The sequence below is a fragment of the Chinchilla lanigera genome, unplaced genomic scaffold (assembly GCF_000276665.1).
Source record: "Chinchilla lanigera isolate Chin_1 unplaced genomic scaffold, ChiLan1.0 scaffold00050, whole genome shotgun sequence".
NCBI classification, from domain to species: domain Eukaryota; kingdom Metazoa; phylum Chordata; class Mammalia; order Rodentia; family Chinchillidae; genus Chinchilla; species Chinchilla lanigera.
The window spans coordinates 11,085,304-11,104,237 of record NW_004955451.1 but is presented as its reverse complement, the minus strand read 5'-3'; the positions used below and the strand labels follow the sequence as shown (position 1 = coordinate 11,104,237).

General features: G+C 55.6%; 1 protein-coding gene across 2 annotated transcripts in view; it reads left to right on the top strand.

The window, feature by feature from the left end:
- Positions 1 to 16,992, top strand: part of Abcc3 (ATP-binding cassette, sub-family C (CFTR/MRP), member 3) — a 42,863-nt gene extending 25,871 nt beyond the window's left edge. Inside the window, exons 18-31 of one of the 2 annotated variants that reach the window (XM_005394128.2) lie at positions 2,675 to 2,842; positions 3,052 to 3,244; positions 4,036 to 4,147; positions 4,317 to 4,464; positions 4,554 to 4,761; positions 4,893 to 5,203; positions 6,356 to 6,555; positions 6,658 to 6,784; positions 8,083 to 8,184; positions 10,710 to 10,856; positions 10,947 to 11,105; positions 11,618 to 11,784; positions 14,319 to 14,513; positions 16,560 to 16,992. In XM_005394128.2, coding sequence (XP_005394185.1) covers positions 2,675 to 2,842; positions 3,052 to 3,244; positions 4,036 to 4,147; positions 4,317 to 4,464; positions 4,554 to 4,761; positions 4,893 to 5,203; positions 6,356 to 6,555; positions 6,658 to 6,784; positions 8,083 to 8,184; positions 10,710 to 10,856; positions 10,947 to 11,105; positions 11,618 to 11,784; positions 14,319 to 14,513; positions 16,560 to 16,668 — 2,346 coding nt within the window. In that variant the 3' untranslated portion in view covers positions 16,669 to 16,992. Of the gene's footprint in view, positions 1 to 2,674; positions 2,843 to 3,051; positions 3,245 to 4,035; positions 4,148 to 4,316; positions 4,465 to 4,553; positions 4,762 to 4,892; positions 5,204 to 6,355; positions 6,556 to 6,657; positions 6,785 to 8,082; positions 8,185 to 10,709; positions 10,857 to 10,946; positions 11,106 to 11,617; positions 11,785 to 14,318; positions 14,514 to 16,559 lie in introns of those variants that run through there. The other variant, XM_005394129.2, reaches the window with a different exon arrangement.
- The last annotated feature ends 1,942 nt before the right edge of the window (positions 16,993 to 18,934 follow it).

Below are 18,934 nucleotides of genomic sequence, written 5' to 3'. Positions count from 1 at the left end.
CCCATGAGCTGAATCTTAACAACTGAGGAGGAGATGCTCATCAGCCAGCCAGCCAGCCGTTAGATTTCTCTGAAGCACCTACTATAAGCCAGATAACACTGCACAGTAATAAATTCAAGAGCCTAAACTCTCTGCCTTCCAATAAATACTTTGGGGAAGAGAGACAATAAGTGAGGTAAGTAAAGCAGTAATACATGGGGTAACGCTGAGGGGAGAAATAAAGTGAGGCCGGAACACAGGAAGACGAGCAGGGCTGGGTTGTTACAGCAGCGTAGGAAAGGGAAACCTGAATAAAGAGAGGGATGAAGCCCTTGTAGGAACAATGGAGCCTTGCATAGGACCATCGAGCTCCATCTGGGGATCGTGGAGCCCCGTCTGAGGTGATCGAGCCCTGGCTGGTGCCATGGAAATATATCTAGGGGCATCCAAGACTGAGAAGAAAAGATCAAAGTCCCAGGCAGGAGCCTGGCCTGGAGGAAAGGGCCCTAGACCAGCAAGGAGGTCAGGAGGGCTGGAGCAGAGCGAGCAAGGGGTCAGAAAGAGAAAATGAGCCCAGAAGGGGAGCCAGACGGCCGAGTCATTCAGGGCCTTGCTGGCCACTTGAACTGAGTGACAGAAGGCCAAGGGATTACAGGCATGAGCCACCGTGCCCAGCTGCCAGAGTGACAGAAGGCCATTGGAAGGCCTGGACTAGATGAGTATTCCCATGCTCTCCCTGCCTGGAGGTGAGAAAATGGGAGAGGGCATGAGTTGAGGCAGAGCCATAAAGACTTTGGTCAAACCAGGTGTGGTGGCACACTCCTGTCATCCCAGCACTCGGGAGGCTGAGGCAGGAGGATTGCTGTAAATTCAAGGCCAGCCTGGATTACTTAGCAAGACCCTGTCTCAAGAAAAAGAAATAGGGCTGGGGATTTAGCTCAGCGGCACAGCGCTTACCTGGCAAGCGGGAGGTCGTGAGTTCAATTCCCGGTACCGGAAAAAACAAACAAAAAAAAAAAAAGAAAAAGACTGGTTAAGATGTTAACCTTTACTCTGAAAAACATGGGATGTGAGCTCTTAGGTTTCTATTTTTACTTTTATTTTTTTGAGTTCTTAGGTTTTTAAAAAATTATTTATTTAATTAATTAATTTCATGTTAAGTAATTTTGTTGTGTTTATGGTGCTGGGGGTTAACTCAGGGCCTCAAGCATGTTAGGTAAGTACTCTACCATTGAGTTACACCTCAGCATTTTTTTTTTCCTAATTTCCAGACAGGATCTCACTAAACTGCCCAGGTTTGGCTCAAATTTGCAATTTTTCTGCCTCAGCCTCCCACATAGCTAAGATTACAGGCATACACCACCTCACCTGGCTTTATTTCCCTACTTATTTCTTGTTTTGTCTTTTGAAACAGGGCTTCACTATGTAGTCCAGACTGGCTTTGAACTTATTTTGTAGCCCAGGCTGGCCTCAAACTCAAAATCTTCCTGCCTTAGCTCCCTGAATGCTAGGATCACAAGCATGGACCACCATGCCCTGCTTAATTTTCATTTACTTTATTTTATTTTATTTTATTTTACTTTACTTTATTTATTGAGGCAGGTTCTCACTGTCTAGTCCAATTTGTCTTTGAACTCACTATGGAGCTGGGGCTCACCTCTAACTCACCGAAATCCTCCTGCCTCCGCCACCCTAGTGCTGGGATTAAAGGCATATGCCATCACACCTGGCCCCTTAATTTATTTATTTATTTATTTATTTATTTAGTCTTTTTGAGACAAGGTCTCGCTGTGCAGTTCAGGCTGGCATTGAGCTCACTTTGTGGCCTAGGCTGGCCTTGAACTCCCAATAGTCCTCCTGCCTCAGCCTCCCAAGCGCTGGGATTACAGGCGTGCGCCACGCCCAGCCGTAATTTATTTTTAACTGAGGCAAAGTCTACACAACATAACACGTGCCACCATCTTTTTTTTTCCTTTGTCTTTTGGAGACAGGCTCTCACTATGCAGTTCAGGCTGGCCTTGAGCTCACTTTGTAGCCCAGGCTGGCCTCACTCCTGCCCTACCCTCCCGAATGCTGGGATTACAGGCATGAGCCACCACGCCCAGCTACCACCATCTTTCAGCGTGTAGCTTGGTCACGTGATGTGCACTCACAGGGTTACACAACAATCTCCAGAACCTTTTCATCTTACCAAACTGGAAGTCTGTCCCCACCGAAGTCCCTCTCCTGTCCTCTTCCTCCTCTGCCAGCATCCATTCCTCAGCTTCTCAGACTTTGGCTACTTGCACAGAGCTTGCCTGCTTGAGATCGGCTTTTCCCACACAGTGCAGTGTCCCCGATGTGCGTCCATGAGCTATATGCTAGCGTCTCATGCTTCCCAGGCTGGGTGCTGTCCAGTGTATGAAGCGTCATTGTCCACTTGCCATTCATCCGTCCACGGACCCTGGATTGGCCTGGGCTATCAGCTGGCAGGTTGGCAAAGCAAGAGAGAAGGAGGCCTCAGCTGTCCAGGAAGACTCTGAGAGCCACCACCCCCTCCTTGGTGGCCCTCAGCTTCCCAGACAGCTGGGCACCTTAGGAAGTGTAGATCCAGAGGCCTGCCTTGCTGTGTGACTACACAGTTCCTTGTCTCCCTGGGCCTGTCTGCCCCCTCGATCTAGCACTCTCCTCATCCTCCTCCTCTTCCTCCTTCCAGGGCATTAACCTGTCTGGGGGCCAGCGGCAGCGGGTCAGTCTGGCCCGAGCTGTTTACAGTGACGCTGACATATTTTTACTGGATGACCCACTGTCAGCTGTGGATTCCCACGTGGCCAAACACATCTTCGACCACGTGATTGGGCCAGAGGGTGTGCTGGCAGGCAAGGTGAGGCCACAGGGCAGGGGCCGGGGCAAGCTCTATGCCCTAGCAGGAAACTGGTGGGTGGTTGAGGGGTTCAGGTGAGACCTGGGACATGCACCCAAGAGGCGATGAGCAGCCTGCGATGAGCACAGGGTGAGTTGGGAGTGACCCCAGCCCTGCCCCTTGGCATACACCGAGGGCCCTGAGACCAGAGCCTGCTGCTTTCTCTGCAGACTCGGGTGCTGGTGACACACGGCATCAGCTTCCTGCCCCAGACGGACTTCATCATAGTGCTGGCCGACGGGCAGGTGTCTGAAATGGGCCCCTACTCAGCCCTAATGCAGCATGACGGCTGCTTTGCCAACTTCCTCCGAAACTACACGTTCAGTGAGGGTCAGGAGGAGACGCTTGAGAACAGCAGGATGGGTATGCTCCGCCCCGGCCCTTCTGAATCCCACACCCTGCCAGCCTCTCCCCCACCAGAGGCCTTCTGGGAAACCCAGGCCATCTGTGGCACAGTCAGACCGTGTCACCAGGAGGAAAGTGAACTGGATGCAGAGAAGTCCCACTTCCACCTCTCCCATTGAGACCTTGATCAGCAGTTCAGGCCTCAGAGTCTGTCTTCCTTCTGTCAGAAGGGTCCACGGACTTAGGCGCCAAGCCGCTTTAGGGATAAATTGTTTAGCAAATGTGCAAGTGTTCAGTAAAAACATTCACTTATCAACCAAGATTTATTGAACAATGACTATGTCCAGGCACTCTTCCAGACACCAAGAGACAGAGAACCGTGAGCAAACAGAATCTCCCTTCAGGGCTCCCAACCACAAACTCTGGGTTGGCTCACAGGGCCTTTTCGGAGCTCTTTGCCCGCTGCCTTGAGCTTTTGCTGAGTGCCATGCCCCACACAGGGCCCTTGGCCCACACCCTTACCCCTCTGGTCCTCACAGAGATGCCCTGAGCCAGGTATCGTGATTGTTCCTTTCCTGTGCCTGCCTAAGGTCACGCCTCTAGGAAGTGGGACCTCAGCTCAGCCTGTCTGATGCCAGAGCCCAAGTCCCAGCCTTGACACTCGAGTCCCATAGTCCCAGGACTGTCTTTCTGGGTGTCCTTCGAAACCCTCTCATCCTTTCTCATACCTGTCAGTCAGCATGACACTGGAGTAGGGGTTGGGGTGCGGAGTGTGGGCAGCACTGTGTGTCCTCCTCTCCCCTCTGCAGCCTCAGGAGATGAGGATGAGGAGGTGCTGCTGATTGAGGACACGCTCAGCACCCACACAGAACTGACAGACACTGAGCCGGCCCTGTACGAGGTCCAGAAGCAGCTCATGAGGTGAGCTCCGGAGTGTCCCCAGCCCCCCGCAAGGCTGCAGCAGGGCTCCAGGGCCCTGGCAGTGGGGTGCAGGCGGTCATCCCCCTGACCCTCACACCCTGGGAGGTGACCCTGTCGGGGGTGGTGTGCCAGGGGTCACCTGCCTGGGTCTGACCTGCTGCTTCCCCAGGCAGCTGAGCTCCATGTCTTCAGACGGGGAAGGTCAGGCTCGGCCTGTGCCTCGGAGACACCAGAGTATATCAGAGAAGGCTGTGCAGGTGGCAAAGGCCAAGGAGACCGGGATGCTCACCAAGGAGGAGGCGGCAGAGACCGGCACTGTGAGCAGGGGGGACACGGGCGGACATGAGCAGGGCCCAGCAGCTCATGGCATCCTCCACCCCCCGAACTGCCGCACCACTCCCTGCAGGTGAAGCTGAGCGTGTTCTGGGATTACGCGAAGGCTGTGGGCCTCTGCACCACACTGGCTATCTGTCTCCTGTACGCTGGCCAAAGTGCAGCCGCCATTGGGGCCAACGTGTGGCTTAGCGCCTGGGCCAACGAGGCCAAGATGGATAGGAAGCAGAACAATACCTCCCTGAGGCTAGGCGTGTACGCTGCCCTGGGAATTCTGCAAGGTGAATTCCCCCACGCAGCGGCCACCTCCCTTCCTCTCCTTCGGCTCTGTGCCAGTCACAGCCACACCCCTGCCCCTCCAGGCCCACCCTGCCTCCCTCCCAGGCGACCCGTGCCTTCTGCGTCCCTACAGGGGTCCTGGTGATGCTCTCCGCTTTCACAATGGCGGTGGGAGGCGTTCAGGCCGCGCGCCTGCTGCACAACACACTGCTGCAAAACAAGATGCGATCCCCGCAATCCTTCTACGACACAACACCCTCGGGCCGCATCCTCAACCGCTTCTCCAAGGACATCTGGGTCATCGATGAGCTTCTGGCCCCGACCATCCTCATGCTGTTCAATACCTTCTACAACTCCCTCTCCATCCTGGTGATCATCGTGGCCAGCACACCACTCTTCATCGTGGTCGTCCTGCCGCTAGCAGTGTTCTACGGTTTTGTGCAGGTCCCTGGGTGGGGCGTGGGTGGGGCTGTGATGTGGGCGGGGCTGTGTTGTGGGCGGGGTTTGGTGAGGGCGGGGCTGTGGCAGGGGCTCGTTGTGGGTGGGGTTCTGGTGTGGGCGGGCTCTAATGTGGGCGGGACCTTTCTGTAGGCTCCTGAACAGGTGTAGGTTGGATTGGATTAGTTGGAAACAGCGGCCAGTTACTTTACTTCCTTGAAATTCCTTTTTTTTTTTGGTAGGGTAATAGAACTCGGGGCCTTGCGTTTACCAGGCAGACGCTTGTGCCCCTGAGCTATATCCCCGGCTAAAATTCCTTTTAACTCCCCTGTAAAGATAGATTCTTACAACCTACCTCGTTGTGTGGGTGTGAGCATAAAATGCATACTTCTAAATTGTGATTGGCCCTGGGTTTCCTTCCTGTTCACTGTTTTTTAGTAAAAAAATGTTAACAGCTTGGGATGCACTATCCCTCCTTTTTATACATATCTAAACACACGTGTCTGTGCCATACCAGAGCGGTTATCATCCAGCTACAGCGCTTGTCCAAGCTTGGCAGTCCCTGGGCTCCTCCATGGAGCGACCAGTGAGGGTGGGCTCCGCCGGCGGCACAGACCATGACCAGGCAGTGCCAGACAGCTCCTGTCATCCGGGGACCCACAGGGTAGAAGACAGAAACTGCAGAAAGAATGATGTTTTTGAGGGACTGGAGCTGAAACAACTGAGGCAGAAGGGCTTTTCCAGGAAAAGGATACAACATTACCTTTTGGGGGGAGTCTTACAAAATCATTTGACTGAGTACATTACTGGGGCCCAGGTGGAGCCAAGAATTTCACTAGCTAAGAGGCTGAGGTCAGTGCTGGGATCCGGGCATACCCATCCCCCGGGGAGCAGTCCAGGGAGGCAGGAGCTGAGAGGGGGTCAGGGAGGGCTCCGTGGAGGATGCGGCAGAGGGGAAGCTGATCAGAGAGAAAGGGTAGGATGTAAATCAAGATGCTAAAACCCTGAGGGAAGGAAGGGGAAGGCATCAAAGCCTCGTGGGGGGAGTGGGGCTGGCTGGGTAGAGGCCCCCGGGGTGCACGGATGGCTTGGAGGACGGGCAGGACTGAGTAGGGGGTTCCAGGGCCCTGACCCAGGCTCTCCTGTCTTCCCCATCAGCGTTTCTATGTGGCCACATCCCGGCAGCTCAAGCGGCTGGAGTCAGTCAGTCGCTCCCCCATCTACTCCCACTTCTCAGAGACGGTGTCTGGCACCAGCGTCATCCGGGCCTACGGCCGCATGGAGGACTTTAGGGTCCTCAATGACATTAAGGTGGACACCAACCAGAGGAGCTGCTACCCCTTCATCGCCTCCAACCGGTCAGTAGCCTCCTCTTCAGGACTTCTGGCGGCTCTCTGCCTGAAGGAACAGCGGGCTCTTCCTACTCCTGGTCTCATCTCCTCCCGGTCTGCCCCCCGCAGGTGGCTGGGCATCAACGTGGAGTTTGTGGGGACCTGTGTGGTGCTCTTCGCTGCCCTGTTTGCGGTGATGGGGAGGAACAGCCTGAATCCGGGGCTCGTGGGCCTGTCTGTGTCCTATGCCCTGCAGGTATGTGGGGGCCAGGTCCGTGGGCAGGGCCCCAACTGGGCACCCCTTTCTGCTCAATATGGGGACAGGGCAGATTCTGGTCTTAGGCACCGTGAGCTCAGTTAGCTGTGGGGAGACACTTGTACTGACAGCGAAAGGTAAGGCCTTGTACCAGCAGGAGCAAAACGCTGAAGCACACAGGGGAATGTCCCTGCTCTGGACTGTTGGAGAAGCAATCTTGGAGGTCAGCCCCAAAGGACAAACAGAACTTGTTGTGTCTGAGCAAGATGTAGGTCAGCCTGACAGAGGGCTGGCCGCAGGAGAGTGTAGGGCTGAGGTACACTTCCTGTGCACACAGGAGAAAGTATTGTCTCCTCTTTGTGTCTGTGGGATCTACATCCAAAGACTCAACCAGCTGCAGATGGAAAATATTTGAGAAAAAAATGTTAAAACTTCCCCCTAAAAAGCAAGACTTAAATTTGCGGTAGCAAGTACCGCACTGACTGTGCAGATGGATGGCGGTGTAGGCCTTGTATCAGGTATTCTAAGTCATCTAGACATGATTTGAGGCACGCAGGACGGTGTGCAGAGGTTACATGCAAACATTACACCATTTTATATGAGACTTGAACATCTATGGGTTTAAAATCCTTGGGGGGCCCTGGTTACCAAGGAACAACATATAGATCAGGGGACAGGAGCTGCTGGTGAGGCAGGTCATTCTGACACCAGCCTATATTGCCAAAGACTTACGTGACTGCAAATAGAATTCTTGTAAAGTAGCATGAATTGTTAACGCCTCAGGTGGCTTGAATCTTGAATGCTTAGCTGAACAAAAGGCAAACCAGGCAGGCCAGGCTTCTCAAACATGAATGTGCACGGGCCACCTAGAGAGCTTGTTAAAACGTACGTTCTGACTCACCAGGGCTAGGATGGAGCTCAGGATTCTGCATTTCTACCAAGACTCCTTGGTACACAAAGGGTGGTCCCTGGACTGGGACCCACCATCTTCTGGGAGCTTGTTAGGAATGGATACCTTCAGGTCTCCCCCCAGACCCACTGAATCAGAAGCTGCATCTTCACAAGAATCTCTGGGGAGGCTTAAACATATTCAAGCTTGAGAAACAAGGTGTGAGGCAGTCTTTAATTAAGTCTGCTTTGTCACTGCCTGAGGCACAGTTGTGATGACAGCCTCAGTCCACACACCTGTGGGTCACAGGTAGGGTAGGATCTCATTGGCGGAAGCATGATCGAGGATAGAACTCTTCTCAAAACTATTGCTGAGTGAGGCCCTGCTGTAACCTAGTCCCTCTGGCTAGATGACAGTGTCTCTGAACTGGATGATACGGATGATGTCAGAGTTGGAGTCTAATATTGTGGCTGTGGAGAGAGTCAAGGAGTATTCGGATACGGAGACCGAGGTGAGTCCTAGAATGAGAACGGGGCAGGGATAATCTGGAACGGCTGAGGACGTATGCTTGTAGCTCAGGAGCCCTTGCATGGAGGCCAGCTGTTTAGGTAGCTCTTCATCCAGCCAGCCAGCCATCTATCCATTCATCCATGCACCCACCCAACCACCCATCTATCTATCCATCTATACATCCATCTGTCTATCCATTCATCCATCCAACCAACCAACCAACCATCTATCCATCCATTCATCCTACCATTCAGTTTTCAGAGCATCAGCCGGAGGTTAATGACGGGAGGTGTAGAGGGCTCAGACTGAGCAAGACCGTGCCCTCAGCAGATTCCCTCTGTGGGCGGGTGAGACCTGTGGCAGGCTCTGTGGTGGACAGTAGCTCTAAGGCTGTGCACCCAGAGAGGGCAGCGAGCGGACATCATGCAGTTGGCGTGAGCAGGGAGCAAGCTGAGACTGGAAAGAGGGATGGGTTTTGATCAACTAGGGAGAGATGCAGCAGGGGCAGGTGAGCACTGCAGTACAAAGGACCAAGCTGGTCCCAGGTGGGGCCTTAGGCCCTTTGTTGTGTGCCCTCACCTGAGGGGCCCGGGTTTCTCCACTGCCCCTTGCCATGGTCACACCCAGACTCACCATGCCCGGAAGCTGTACTGTGTCTAAGCTCTCAGTGTCAAGCACCCCGTGTAGACCAACTACGTGCTCATATCATGTAGACCAGCTCACGTGCTCCGTATCCCGCACAGAGGTTAATGACGGGAGGTGTAGAAGGCTCAGACTGAGCAAGACCGTGCCCTCAGCAGATTCCCCATGGTCTACATGATGTGAGCTCTACATGATACCAGCTCACGTGCTCCATATCCCGCACGGCCCCAGGACTCTGTCCTTGCTGGGATGCCCGTGACACACCTTTATCACTCCATTGTCTGCCTTGGCTTCAGCTGTCTCCCAGCTGGCCTGCGTCCTTTGCCCCACCAACATGAAAGCTCACCACCCCTCCCCATCCTTTCTCACATTCCCCCGGCCCCCACCCGGGCTGAGCCCTCCTGTCTGCCTCCTGCATACTTGCACAGAACAGCTAGCTGGGGGACATCGGCGACCGCACTTCACGTGTGTAAGCACTGCTGGCTGCCCGCCTGTTTCCCCAGGAAGCCCGCGTTCTCACTTTCAGAACAACCTCTCCTGAACGCCCTCTGTCCCCAGCCCTGTCTCCTCCCCGTGCTCAGCTGATGACCCTGCCTGACACTCCCTCCCGTGGAAACTGGGTTAGAAGACATGCGCTCCCTCAGCCAGCCACCCCCGGCGCCCCAGTGCTGCCCCTGTCCCCGAACCGTCTTCCTTTCTCTCTGAGCACGCAGTATTCCAGCCCCTCTGCTGCTTCCTGTGGCTGCTCCAGGACTCGATTGTGTCGGTCTTGCTCCCTCTGTTGGATAATTCCCCTCCATGTGCGAAAATGTTCTACCGTCTTCTCTTCTAGACACACACGCCAGCACCCCCTGCCCCCTGCATCCTGCTGCCCCAGTTCTCTGCTCTCCTCTGTCGTGAACCTGTTTTAAATCATCTTCTACACAAGCTCTCTCAGCTGTCTCATTACCCTGGATCTCACTTGCTACCTGCAGCCTGCTCCCGGGACCTCCTGCAGCCCGCTGTCTGTCTTCCTGCAGCCTGCTCTTTGGTCCCGTTACTCCTCCCTTCAAATGCACCGGGTCTTACCCTTGCTCTCTGCATGGCCCTGATGGCTCTCCATCTTGCTTAGGGTAAAGCCGTAGTCCTGGAAGTGGCCTGTGAGTCCCTTCCCGTTAGCTCAGCCTGCTGCTTCTCACTTTGGTCCCTGGGCTTCAGAACACCCCTGGAGGGCTTTTGCACTTGTAGTCCTGGTGCCCAGCTACCCACATGCCTTGTCCTTCCTTGCAGGGCTTTACTAAATAGCGCCTCCTCCAGGAAGCCTTCCCTGAACAGCCCAAAGCAGCCCAGCACCCATCAATCCTCATATTATGTAGAGTTGCTTGTGTATTCTAGCACCTGGGCCAGAATGTAATCTCCCGGGGCAAGACCTTTGTCTCCTAGGGACACCTTGTGTCCTGCTTCCTGGCGCCAAGTCCCATTTAGTAATGATAGATGGTTTAAGGTGAGGGAAGGAGAAGCTTGGGAAGGCAGTGAGCACCTCAGGAGCATGGGGCATGAGGAGGGCGTGCTGGGGGCGGGATGGGGAGTTTTGGAGCAGCTCGGCAGGAATAAAGTCAGAGAGATGGTGGTACGCCCTTGTAACCCAGCACTCTGGGAGGCTAAGGCGGGAGGATCTCAAATTCCGTGCTATGGCACAGAAAACAAGTCAGGAAGATAAGGCCGGGGGTGTGGCTCAGTGGTGGAGCGCTTGCCTGGTGTGTGCAAGGCCCTGGGTTTGATCCCCAGCACTGCAAAGAAGAGAGAGAAAGGACTCCGGGCACAATGACAGGGACAGAGGGGACCTTGACAGAGAGGCAGGGGAGGGGCCACCCTGCTGAGACCCGTCCCACCCACCCCCACCAGGCCCCCTGGGTGGTGGAAGGCAGCCGCCCCCCGGAAGGCTGGCCCCTGCATGGGGAGATAGAGTTCCGGAACTACTCCGTGCGGTACCGGCCGGGCCTGGAGCTGGTGCTGAAGAACCTGAGTCTTCGTGTGCACGGCGGTGAGAAGGTACCCATGCCTGGGGAGGCTGCCTCAGCCCCTAGGGGAGACCTGAGATGCCCCTGTGACCCAGTTGCCCCTGACAGCGCACTCCCACAGGTGGGCATCGTCGGCCGTACCGGAGCTGGTAAATCGTCCATGACCCTCTGCCTGTTCCGCATCCTGGAGGCAGCGGAGGGTAACATCTTCATCGACGGCCTCAACGTGGCAGACATTGGCCTCCACGACCTGCGTTCTCAGCTGACCATCATCCCCCAGGTGCGAGCCGGGCCATGCGCAATGTCCCCTGTTCTGTAGCTTGAGGACGAAGCCAAGGACCCTGGCCTTGGAGGCTGGTGGGGGACAGACCCCCATAGCAAAGAGCTGGGCCTCCCAGGAGCCACCCAGTCCAGGGCCAGCAGAGAAGGAGCAAGGACCCCACCAACCACCTGTCCCGAGACCTTGTGTCCTGGTCTCCTGCTTGCAAGGCTCACGATTACATGGCACTTTTCCTGGCTCCTCGGGGTATATATTTCTGCTGACTGGACACTTCGGAGTGAGATTAGTGGCTCTGGCTCCTGCTCTAGCAGAGGACTTAGTGATTTGCAAAGCTGGGGTTTATCACTCCCCCGCAAGCCATTTTCTCTCTCCTTAGCCCTGGTCTTCCTCCAGGAGGGCTGGGGACAGAGTGGGGACACTGCCACCCTCATCCCATGCTTTGCCCTGCACCTGGGGCCCAGGGTTCCTTGTGGGGCCTGAGCTGCCCCTCTCAGGCCCTGTCGTATCTCCAGGAGCCCATCCTGTTCTCAGGAACCCTGCGCATGAACCTGGACCCCTTCAGCCGCTACTCGGAGGAGGACATCTGGAGGGCCCTGGAGCTGTCCCACCTGCAGGGCTTTGTGAGGTCCCAGCCCGAAGGCCTAGACTTCGAGTGCACTGAGGGCGGGGAGAATCTCAGGTAACAACTCTGGCCTGTGGCCCTTCTGGGGACGCTGTGGGGGCTGGAAGGCCTGGTATCAAAATGACACAGAGTCCAGGCTACCTCCTCTCCTCCCCTCTCCACTCCCATCTCAGCCAGGGCTGCATAGGGGCCTTTTGGTTTTATTTTGATTTTTTGGAGATAAGGTCTCCATATGTAGTTCAGGCTGGTCTTGCACTCACTATGTAGCCCGCGCTGGTCTCCAGCTCACAAAGATCCTCCTGCCTCAGCCTCCCGAGTGCTGGGATGACAGGTCCAGGCCACTGTGCCCAGCCAGGAGTCACTCTTACCAAGTTTAAAGATTGAGATCCTCAGGCCTGTGTCAGCTGCATGACATTTTTCCCGGTTCTAGGAAAAGGACCAAGGGCCTCATGCAGGCTTAGTCGGCACACTACTGCTGAGCTACACCCTGCGCTGTGTGATTTGGTGTAATTGGGGCAGGTTGCTTAAGCTGTCTGTGCCTCCTCTCCCTTCACCCTAAAATAGGGATAATAATAGCCCATACCTCTGCACACTGCACTGCCCAATAAAAGTACAATGGGAGCCAAATGTCTGTAATTACAATTTATTCTAATAGCCACATTTAAAGAAAAAGAGAGAGAGATGGGGTGGGTGGAGCGGCTCATGCCTGTTGTCCCTGCTACTTGGGAGGCTGAGGCAAGAGCACTGCTTCAAGACCAGCCTGGGCTGCATAGTGTGTTGCTGTCTCTTAAAAAAGGGCAAGGAAGGAAGGAAGCAGAGAAGGAAAGGGAAAGAGTAAAACAGGGAAAATGGGTGAAATAAATTTTAAAATTATGTTTTATCTAACCCAGTGCATCTAAAATGTCACCATTTAGGCACATCACGCTGTCCAAGTCCTTAGGCCATTTTGCTTATTTCCATGGGAGCCTGAAACCCTGTGTGCACCTTACACTTCCTAGCAGCACCCTCAGCCCAGGCGAGCCACATCCGGGTGCTCGTAGCCACGTGTGGCCAGCGTGGGAGGCTTCGGGTCGTGGTAGGGAAATGAAAGGCACTTAGCTTGGATGCGCTTCTATGAAATGCCAGCTGTTCCTCTCCCTCTCCTGCCTTTCCTGCTTGTTTTCCTTCTTTCCGTGTGCGTGTGTGTGTGTGTGTGTCTCTCTCTCTCTCTCTCTCTCTCTCTCTCTCTCTCTCTCTCTCTCTCTCTCTCCCCGGTGCCGGGCTCCAGGCCCGCACACATGCCAGGCAAGCGCTCTTTCACTGAGCTACACCCCAGCCCTTCATTTTCATTTTCATACCCGCCCCTCCTCACAGACCTCCCCAAAACCTCAAAAATCAAAACAAAGAACATTACTTTACGTTTGCTCCGCACTGAACAGTGTTCAGAATACTTTGGCCGCCCCTATCTCGCTTAATCATTACTGCAGTCCTGTGGGCCGGAAGTAAGGCTCCATGGTATGAAGCAAGGCTCCAGCCAGGGGCAGGGCGGGGGACCAGGAGCGGGTTTTGTCCCAAGCCTTTCCCAGATGCATTTGCCCCCAGCGGCCCTGTGAGACCACTCACACCTGGACAGGCGGGTGAGAGTGTGGGCTCCACGCCCAACCCCGGGGCCGTCTCCTGGTCACGCTCCTGTCCTTTGTGCTCCTAGCCCTTTCCCGGAGCGTCCCTGTAGCCCCCTCCCCAACACAGACACACACACACAGGCATACACGGCAGAACGGGAGACAGGCGTCGCTCCCCTCCTCCCGCGCCGGGCCTGTGGCCACTTTAAGTCCAAACCTGCATCCCGTGCCAGTCGCCCCATAAATCAGCCTGAGTCCTATCTGGCTGCTCATTCTGCTGCCAAAACCTTCATTAGCTTCGGGACGGGGCCAGCGAGGGAGGCTGGCCTTCCCGTGGCCGCGGTGACTCACCCCTCTGGGAAGGGCTGAGGGATTTGTCCTTGGGGTGGGGGTGCTGCGGCCTCTGCGGTTGGGAACACAGCCTTGCTTTGTTACTGCCTCTGATGTCCAAGGCAGGAGGTTTAAGCTACGCCTCTCCCCGCCTGGGTCCCTGGAAGCAAACACGGGGAGTCCTCCGCCCGCCCCATCCCTGCTCCTTCCTGGCCTGTATCTCCCACGGGGATGGGAGGTGTGGTGAGGTGTCACTGCAGGCTCAGGCATACTGTAGCTTCTACGCAAATATCCAGTCGAACAATTCAAGCACGTTCTCACTAAGGTGTAAGTGACCGATAGAGTAAAGCCGGGAAGCATCATAGCATGAGCTCAGGAGGGAGGTGTACGGAAGAAAACGCAGAAGTGGATGCTGGGGGTTCCGAAAACAGACCATAGATTTCACAGTGGCGTTTTCCACTGGTTCTTTTTCACCCCTCGCTATCCCTGAGGAGCCCAGACCTCTACTCTGGATTCCAAGAGGGCTGGGCTGGGGCAGAAATGGGAGAGGTGAGCCGGACAGCCAGTCCTGGGCTGCTGAGGAAGAGAGGTGACCGAAGGGGGTCTAGGAGCAAGGTGGGGGCCGGGGCACCCAGCCAGAACTGCCCGCTTCTCTCCCAGCGTGGGCCAGAGGCAGCTAGTATGCCTGGCGCGAGCCCTGCTCCGCAAGAGCCGCGTCCTGGTTCTGGATGAAGCCACGGCCGCCGTTGACCTGGAGACGGACGACCTCATCCAGGCCACCATCCGCACCCAGTTTGAGACCTGCACTGTGCTGACCATCGCCCACCGGCTCAACACGATCATGGACTACACCAGGTGGGCCTGAGGCACGGGGCAGGGCGGGGTGCCCGAGACGTGATGAGGGCTGGCACAGAGCAGGGCTGCCTGCACGGGGCAGGGAACAGTGATGTTTTCCAAGACACAAGGGACCCTTGGGAACTAACACACGGGGAAGGGCTCCTGGGGCTCCCAGGCCCGGGGGCTTGTGACAGGTCATCTGCAGCCTGCTTCCTGCTGATGCATGAGGTGAGGGGAACAAGGTCGCCATGCCCACCGGCCGCTCACAAGCCCCCTTGCCCCCCACTACTACCCTGTGACAGAGTGGCCCCACCAGGTCACTGATGAGAAGGTGGCCCAGCATGCAAGAGACACCTGGCAGCTGGACCCCAAACACCATCAGGATGGATTCCTTGCGGTAGGGACGGTGCTGTGTCTGAGCCAGAGGGCCAAGCCCCAGGCCCCACGCAGCTGCTCACTGCTGTGTGATCTTCAGCGAGTTGCAAAGCCTCTCTGAGCATGTTGGGAATGGAAATGATGTTTCTTAAGATGATCATTGGGAGTCAATGAAATAATGTGTTTGAGCTGGGCGGGCTGGCTCACGCCTGTAATCCCAGCACTTGGGAGGCTGAGGCAGGAGGATTGTTGCGAGTTTGAGACCAGCCTGGGCTACAATGTGAGTTCAAGGCCAGCCTGAACTGCATAGTGAGACCCTGTCTCAAAAAGACAAGAAAAAAAGAAATGATTTGAACCGCAGGTGACCTTGGGAAATGTCACTGCTCCCCAGCCCCTTTAGGTGCCCTTATTGCACTAGTCCCCCAGAGAAAGGTGAGGGGCCTTGCCCTTAAAAGCTTCCAGCTCCCTTCTGGTTGTCTCAGTACGGTCCTCTCCAGCCAGCAGGGCTTTGGAGGCCAGTGAGAATGCCTGGGCTGCTCTGTGTCATTCTAGCTCCACCCCCACTCCCCCTCAGGACCCCACTGGACGGAGAAGAGGGGATGGACAGGGAGTGCTGGGCCCTGGGCCCGCAGTAGGGATGGGGCTGGCCTGAGAGGACCCCTTCCCAGCTGACCAAAACTGGTTCCTTCCCAGCAGTCCCAGGGTAGGATACTCAGGCCCACCTCGGAGCCTGGGAGTTCATTCATTTGGTAGGACAGGCAAAAATAGATCAAATAGTCATGCTGCAAACCTGTACTGAGAGTCCTTGGGAAGGAGGCAGGGATCTGAGAGTGTGGGCCACATGGGGCAGCGAGGGCACTTACTCTCCTGAGAAAGGGCAGCACCAGCCAGTGGGTAAGCCAGGGGTTGACGGGCGATGAGGAAAGGATAGACCTGAACACTTCTGACAGAGGATGCAGCACACGCCATGAAGCCAGGGACACGCAGGGCCGGAGGGCAGAGGCGAGAGGACAGGCTTGTGGGTGACACCTTGGGGACCTGGCACTCCTGAGAGCCAGGGGAAGCCACTAGAGACTGGGCTTGGGGGGCGTCTCCTGGGTTGCGGCTTGGCGGTGGACAGGCAGCACTAGACGCAGACTCCCCCTTGGCACAGTTTCGGGGGAGCCAGATAGCAGCAGCTTTGCGGGCAGGGGAGGGCCTGGTCCTCCGCCTCACCTGGGCGGTGCCAGCTGCACAGGCGCCTAAAGCCAGGCCCAGGCCTGCCCGTGCGCTGTGGCGGAGGACCCACCCACAGCCGCAGCCAGATCTGCAGCCCAAGCCCCAGATTCCAGCGCCGGCCTCGCTGCAGCCGGTTTCCTGCCGTGTGCCTTTGTCACTGGCACAAAGTGGGTGCATGCGCAGGGCCGGGGCACAGGCCCGGGGCTCCCTGCGCACAGCCTGCTGCAGCCTGGTGACCCTGGTGCAGGAAGGGCTCATTAGAGAAGATTTTTGGAGCCCAGGCTAGCAAAGATGAATAGGAGCTTGTGTGTGATCCCAGAAACTGCTTCATTTGTCGGGAGAGTTAAGCGCAGGGCTAAAATAAAAAGGCCTGCAAGTGTGCGTGTGATGAAGTGGGTGGGCTGACACCTCAGCGCCCAGGGAACCCTGGGCTGATGCAGACCTGACCATTTCTTTGTCTTTTCTGCTTAGGGTCCTCGTCCTGGACAAGGGCATAGCAGCTGAATTTGATTCTCCAACCAATCTCATCGCAGCTAGAGGCATCTTCTACGGGATGGCCAGGGACGCGGGACTTGCCTAAAATATATTCCCGGGATTTCCGGGAAGGGAAGCGATACCATGTGTCCACAGAACAGATTCGATGGCAGGAGGAGGGAGGGGGTTTACGTGAGACGGTGTCTCTGGAAGGAGCCTCACAAAGGAAGCGAGGAAGAGAGGCCCAAGGGGAGGCTGAGACGTCCCCAGCCACAGCCCAGGAGCCCTGGTCTCCAGACTCCCAGTCTAACATTATTTCCACACTGCACTGTTTTTGAATAATCATTCCAGGGGGTGACCTCTCTCCTACCTCTAATTTTTCTTATTTTCTAAAGTATTTTTTAATAAAGATTTCCCTCCTGGAACAGAAGGCTGCTGGGTCAGACCATCCTGGGAACCGAGTCCTGTATTCCAGGTGCTGCCTGAAGGCATTTGAAAATGAGTGCTGAGCTGGGTGTGGTGGCGCACACCTGTAATCCCAGCACTCAGGAGGCTGAGGCAGGAGGATCGTTGTGTGTTCGAGATCAGCCTGGGCTACAAAGTGAGCTCAAGGCCAGCCTGAACTGCACAGCAAGACTTTGTCTTTAAAAAAAAAAGACCAAAAAAAAAGAAAAAGAAAATGAGTGCTAAGCGAGTCAAGCTGTGTGGTCCGTGACAGACACACCCGAGTCGCCTCTTTTCTGCCTGTTCAGGGGGTTTGAGGACTGGGGCATTTGGAAGAGGCAGGGAGGAACAGGGAGAAGCGGGGAGAGGGCGAGGGTTTCGCCCACGTCTATACGGCTGTAGTCACCCGCAGAGTTCGGACCCAAAGCTTTTGGCTGGAAATACAGTCTTCACAGCCAAAACTCACTGGGTAATTGCCAGCTTCTCCACTCTGCTGTGCAGATACCGTGAAGAGGTGAGAAATAAAGGCCCTGAAATCTGACCCGAGGCCTCCGGGGAAAGCCGCTGAGAACACGCCCCGTTCCCGCCATCCCGCCTCTCCGCCTGTCGACTGTCTCCCCAGGACCTGAGGAGGGCTGGGGCTTTCCTTGCTCGCTTCTTTACGACAGGGGCCCGGGCCTCTGATCACTCACTGTACTCGGTCCCACTGAGAGGAATACGTGGGCAGAGAAGCCCCAAGCCGTTCCTTCCCCACTTCCCGGCTAGCAAAGGAGATGGAGGAGTAGCTATTATTATTTTTTTATTTTCAGTACATACTGGGGACTGAACCAGGGCCTTATAACTGGGCTACATCCCCAGCCCTTTTTTTTTTTTATTATTTTGAGACAAAGTCTCTCCGAGTTCCCCAGGCTGGGCTCCAACTCGCAATCCTGCTTCAGCCTCTCAGAGGACTGGGATTGTAGGTGTGCCTCACCATGCCTGCCTTAGGTTCGATTTTCCAGCAAGCCAAGTTTTTCATTTTCTACAGGTCAGGGTCCAGCTGGCAGCAGGACTTCTATTTGGAATACAGCGTTCTCTGTCACCGCACCCACCTTCCTGCTCTCCTGGTCTTACACCCCCCCACGCCCACCCCCGTCTCCTACCCCTCCGTCCCGGGTCTGGTGTGACAGCTTCTGGTGGGTGATGGTTGCTGTTTTCTCTCTCCACCCTCAGCGGTCTGCAGATGTGGAGATGACCCCTTTGATCTGATTTTTCTCTGTGCTCTGGGTCGGCCTGTGCTGCAGGGCCATTTGTTAAAGGTTAATCGCATTTTTTTGGCAGGCTGTTTCTGCCCGGAATGTTTATGGGGACATGGAATGCGACTTCCATCCTTGTGATAAGGCAAGTCTGAAAGCACCAATGCCCAAATTATTCTGCCTCTCCTTGGTGCTAAGAAAAGGTCTCTGCTCGGTTCTGATTTATTAGGCCCATTTGGCGTGACGTCCGCTCTGTGCGGAGAGCTGGCCTGAACCACAGGACAGCAGATCGCTTGGCACCACTCTGCTGAGGGTCTGAGGTGTGAGGCTGTCTCCTCTCCCATCTGGGGGTTCGCTTCGGAGCTCACTGAAGCCCTGACAGGTGCTGACAGCCCCAAAGAAGAGGTGCAGTTGTCATGGAAGTAAGATAGTCAGAAAATGTGGTTAATAGGGGATGACCTCCGCAGAGCCGGCTCAGCTACTCCAGTAAATAAAAGCGACACTAATATCTGTCCCCAGGTGCCACTGACAGGGCCTGAGCGCCACTGCAGACTGGTGTGGAGGCGGCTTAGGTGGGGATGGCCCTGCGATTCTTCCTCCAAGCGCCAGGTTCCTGGGACCCTACAGCAACCTGAACCCCTGTGATGAGAATAAAGCTGTTTAGGAGGCCAAAATGAAAAAAAATGGGCTGGG